The sequence below is a fragment of the Rhyacophila brunnea genome, unplaced genomic scaffold (assembly GCF_057557595.1).
Source record: "Rhyacophila brunnea isolate RB1 unplaced genomic scaffold, BYU_Rbru_1.0 scaffold_24, whole genome shotgun sequence".
NCBI classification, from domain to species: Eukaryota; Metazoa; Arthropoda; class Insecta; order Trichoptera; family Rhyacophilidae; genus Rhyacophila; species Rhyacophila brunnea.
Window position 1 is genome coordinate 18,715,060 of NW_028232904.1, and position 4,894 is coordinate 18,719,953.

Sequence of the window (4,894 nt, forward strand, 5' to 3'; positions counted from 1 at the left end):
AAAAATGGATATAACAATGGAATTTAATTACGTGTTAACCTAAACGATTTACTAATGTATAAATTATATAACGATATATGTTCCGTAGCACTATGGAATATGCACTTTTGGGATGTTTTTCAGGAGCCTAGACGATCAGGGAAGTGTACACGTCTGCCTATACGTGTGACGTTTTCATGCTGTCTGATGTCTTCCGGTGCTGGATCGTTCAATGTCGGTTTCTCTTTTTATGAGTTGTCGTCGTCTTCTGCCAATATGTATGCAGGTTTAAGGCGGTCTACAGTGACTGTAATGTCCTTGCCTCGAACGCGAATGACGTAGGTTCGAGTATTCCTGCTGATGACTTCGTGTGGGCCAGTGTATGGCGACTGTAAAGGTCTTTTGACAGTATCATCTCGGAGTAGCACATGCGTGGTCTTATCCAAATCTTTGAATATAAATGAGTGTTTCTTGCCGTGGTGCGTTGTTTTGGCGGGTTGTAATTCATAAAAATGTTGTCGGAGATATCTGACAAAATTAGCTGGTTCACAGTCGTTGGGTTGCTTTGAACCTAAGAATTCGCCAGGTAACCGTAGAGGTTTGCCATAGACCAGCTCGGCTGAGGTAGTTTTGAGATCTTCTCGCCAAGCTGCTCTGATTCCCATCAAAACTGTGGGCAGTGTCTCTGTCCAACGCGTGTTTTTATGGCATTTGATGGCTGCTTTCATTTGATGATGTAACCTCTCGACCATGCCATTTGCTGCGGGATGGTATGCGGTGGTGTGGATGTGAGTTGAACCTGCCAGACGATTTAGTTGTCTGAACAGCTGTGACTCAAACTGTCTTCCTTGGTCCGTAGTAATTCGTACTGGAGTTCCAAATCGCGTGATCCATCAGGAGTAAAATGCTCGTGCTACTGTCTCTGCTTCTTGGTCTTTCAACGGGAAGGCTTTTGGCCATCTAGTAAAGCGGTCTACACATGTTAAACAGTATCGATATCCCTCCGACGGTGGTAGGATGACGATGTCGATGTGGACGTGCTCAAATCTAGTTGACGGTGGCACAAACGTGCCTTATGGTGCTGAGACATGGTGTGTAACTTTATTCTTCTGGCATTGAATGTAACTGCGAGCCCATTGTTTGCAGTCCTTTTCGATAGAAGGCCACACAAAACGCTGTGTTGCGAGTTTCGTGGTTGCGGTAATGCCAGGATGTGAAAGTCGGTGTATTGTATTGAATGCAGCTTCACGGAATGGCTTGGTGATGAAAGGTCTTGCATATGCAGTAGACACGTCACAAAAGATAGCTACTTTAGCTTTCGGAATCTGCACTTCTTTCAGTTGTAAGGCGGATCCGTCGCGTAGGAATATCTTTAGCTCTTCATCTGTTTGTTGATCAGCTGCCAGGCTTGCGTAATCAAGTGGATTTTCGGCAATCGCTTCTACTCTAGAAAGAGCGTCGGCAACGACGTTGTCCTTGCCAGAGATGTGGCGGATGTCTGTTGAAAATTGTCCGATGAAGTCTAAATGCCGAAACTGTCGTGGAGTACATTTCTCGGCTTTCTGTCTGAAAGCAAAAGTGATGGGCTTGTGGTCCGTGTATATGACGAATGATTGGGCTTCTACCATGTGTCGGAAATACTTGACTGCCATGTAGATCGCTAGAAGTTCACGGTCGTAAGCTCCATACTTCTGCTCGGCTGGGCTGAGTTTCTTGGAGAAAAACGCGAGTGGTTCCCATTGATCATCGATCAATTGGTGGAGTGCTGCGCCGACACTTGTGTATGAGGCGTCACTGATGATAGCTGGAGGTGCGTCATTTTTCGGATGAGCTAGCAGTGTTGCATCAGCTAAACTTTTCTTGAATGCTTCAAATGCTTTGATAGTCTCGGGAGTCCATGGAATAGGCTGCTTGCCTTTTACCTTACCCTGGAGAAGTGTGTGCAGAGGTGCTTGAGTACCTGCAGCATTGGGTATGAACCTTCTATAGAAGTTCAAAATACCCAAAAATCGGCGTAGGCTCTTGGCATTCTCTGGGCGGCTGTACTCCCGAATGGCTTCCACCTTGTCGGGTAGTGGACAGATGCCATCCGCAGATACGAGATATCCGAGGAACTTGACCGTGGAGTTACCAAAGTCACATTTCCTTGAGTTTACCACAACTCCGTACTCCTGCAAACGTGTAAAGAGCGTTTTCAGGTGTTGGAGGTGTTCCTCTTCTGAGCTTGAAGCGATCAAGATGTCGTCAATGTAGGCATAGCAAAAGTACATGCCTTGTAGTACTTCGTCGATGAATCTTTGAAAAGTTTTCGCTGCGTTTTGGAGGCCAAACGACATATATGGGAACTCGAAGAGGCCAAAAGGTGTCGTAATGGCAGTCTTCGGTATGTCTTCTTCGGCGACTGGAATTTGATTGTAGGCTCGGACTAGGTCAATGGTAGAAAATATTTTCCTCCCGCGGAGAGCTTGAGCAAAATCTTGAATGTGACGTACCGGATACCGATCTGGTATGGTTCTGGCGTTCAGACTTCGGTAGTCACCACATGGACGCCATTGTTCGTTCGATTTGGCGACCAGGTGTAACGGTGATGCCCAACTGCTACTTGATGGTCGAGCGATTCCAAGTCTCATCATATTCTGAAACTCCCTCTTCGCCATCTGTAATTTATCTGGGGCGAGTCGTCTTGGGCGAGCAGCTACTGGTGGTCCCGGTGTTGTTTCGATATGGTGTTTCGTTGTGTGATGCGGCGTTTTGACTGTGCCATCAGGACGTGTGAGGTCTGGAAACTGTTGCAACAGGTCGTGATACGCAGACCTGTCTGAAACGGTTTTGATTGACAGAACCTCTCCTGTACTGCGGTTTCCGGAAGTGGTGAGATGAGTGGTTTGGTCCAACAGACGTCTATTCTTGGCGTCGACTAACAATCCAAAATGGATTAAAAAGTCAATTCCAATGATGGACTTACTAACATCGGCAATGACGAACCTCCATGTGAAGTCTCGTCTTAGGCTCAAGTTTAATGTCAGCGGAAGGTTTCCGTATGTAGCGATTACTGTTCCGTTTGCCGCTGACAGTTCGTATGTCGTTTTTGTTAGACGTCCTGGAACCTTAGAACGTGGGTACACACAGAGATCGGCACCTGTGTCGACTAGAAATTGTGTTTTCATGTTGCGGTCGGTCACAAATAAGCGGCTTGACATCGGGCTGTATTCGCTGGCCGCTATCAGTGATTGCCCGGAGCGTTTCCCTCTTGATAGCTACAGGGTTGTGTGCACTTCTGTGCAGCTGCTCCGAACCTATGATGGAACCAGCATTTGCCTTGTGTATCTTCTCTGTTGCGCCTGGATGAACGTGTACGGCTTTGTGAGCGGTTATTGAATCGACGGTCGTAGTTTGCTCGTGGGCGTGAGTCACGGCTGTAGATGCTGGCAATTTCGTTTCGTATACTTGTCATCTGCTCCTGTAATGAGACTGTGAGTTTCCGCATCCTAGTCTCAATCAGTGCTTCCATGGAAACCTCCGAGATTGAGGGTCTTTCTGTGGCTTCTACCATGGCATCAGCCAGGTCCGCCACTTTATCCAGATCTGTGTCCTTTTGGGTGGCGAGCACTACCTGCATAGTGTGTGGCAATCTACCTATCCATGAAGTTCTTAGAACTTCGTCAGAGATGGCGGTACCGGCAAGCGTCCTTAAATGCCGTAGGAACTGTGACGGTTTTCGATCTCCCATCTCTTCGTGTTCTAGAAGACGTCTTGTTTTTTGCTCTTGAGTGGAGCTGAGGCGACGAATCAATTCCTTTTTCAAGAGTTTGTATGCTCCTTTGTCTGGTGGGTTTAGTATGATGTCTCGCACTTCGGAAGCGTACCGTGGGTCCAATGCTCCCAGGATGTACCCGAACCTCGTCTCCTCCGTTACGACTCCTGATGCTGTAAAGCTCCTTTCTGCCATGCAGAACCACATCTCCGGATACTCTAGGCAGAAGGGTGGTATTCGTACAGCGACTCTATTGACTTCTCTGACGGCCTTTGAAGGTTCGCTGTGACTGGTTGCAGCGGGGCTGTAGGTGTCATCATATCCTCTCGGCATTGTCTTGAATGTTGAATTTGCGGTTGCGTGGAACGTCGGGTTCACCACTGTCGGCTGTTGGTCGCTACTGTTGAGGTCACTCCAGTGTGGTGTCGATGCGTAGGTAGAGGATGATAGTAATGACGAAGTCTTCGATGTCGTATGGTGAGATTTATTTCGCAGCGTATTTATACAATGATAGTTACTTGCTAATTACTCTGAGTCGAGTGACATTGAGTTGAATTGTCTTTCCTTATTTATACAATACAAAAGTAATACGTCAACACAAAATTACACAAGACACAATATAATAGGTACACAATTACATCAGATTAATTATTAGCATCAGCGTTTTAAATCGAATAGTGAAATGAAATATTATTTGTTATAAAATATGACACTACGAGAAAAATGATTATTCAACTAATATAGTAATGGTATAATGCGCTATGATATTATGTTATTATAGTTGTAAGCAAATACTATGGAAAACGTTTACTCAGCTCAATACGCCGTAATACTAATTAAGTATTGTTATATGTAATACTACACCGTCTCTAATTTCGCTGACAATATGTATGTTGTTTACTAGAAAATACATTCAGTGGGAATGTATCGCTGCAAAGTAACTTGATATTTTTATAAACAATAGATGAATTTGATAGTTATTATTCGGCCACTACATATTAGTACGTATCTTACAAAATACGGCGATAATTTGCAAATAGTACTGTTCCAATTAGATTAACCCTAACCTAACCTAACCTAACCTAGTAAAGACATCTCATAAAATTTGCCACATATTGTAGCATACGTACAAATATACTCCACGGTGAAATGTTCAACGAA

At 45.0% G+C, this 4,894-nt stretch overlaps 1 protein-coding gene across 1 annotated transcript; it reads right to left on the reverse strand.

The window, feature by feature from the left end:
- Nucleotides 1-227: 227 nt before the first annotated feature.
- Nucleotides 228-4,066, reverse strand: LOC147069139 (uncharacterized). The gene is made up of 4 exons (XM_085951608.1): nt 3,235-4,066; nt 2,949-3,017; nt 1,277-2,896; nt 228-778 (listed from the first exon to the last, which is right to left on the reverse strand). Exons 1-4 carry the CDS (start codon nt 4,064-4,066, stop codon nt 228-230), a joined length of 3,072 nt encoding a protein of 1,023 aa, XP_085807734.1.
- Between the last annotated feature and the right edge of the window lie 828 nt (nt 4,067-4,894).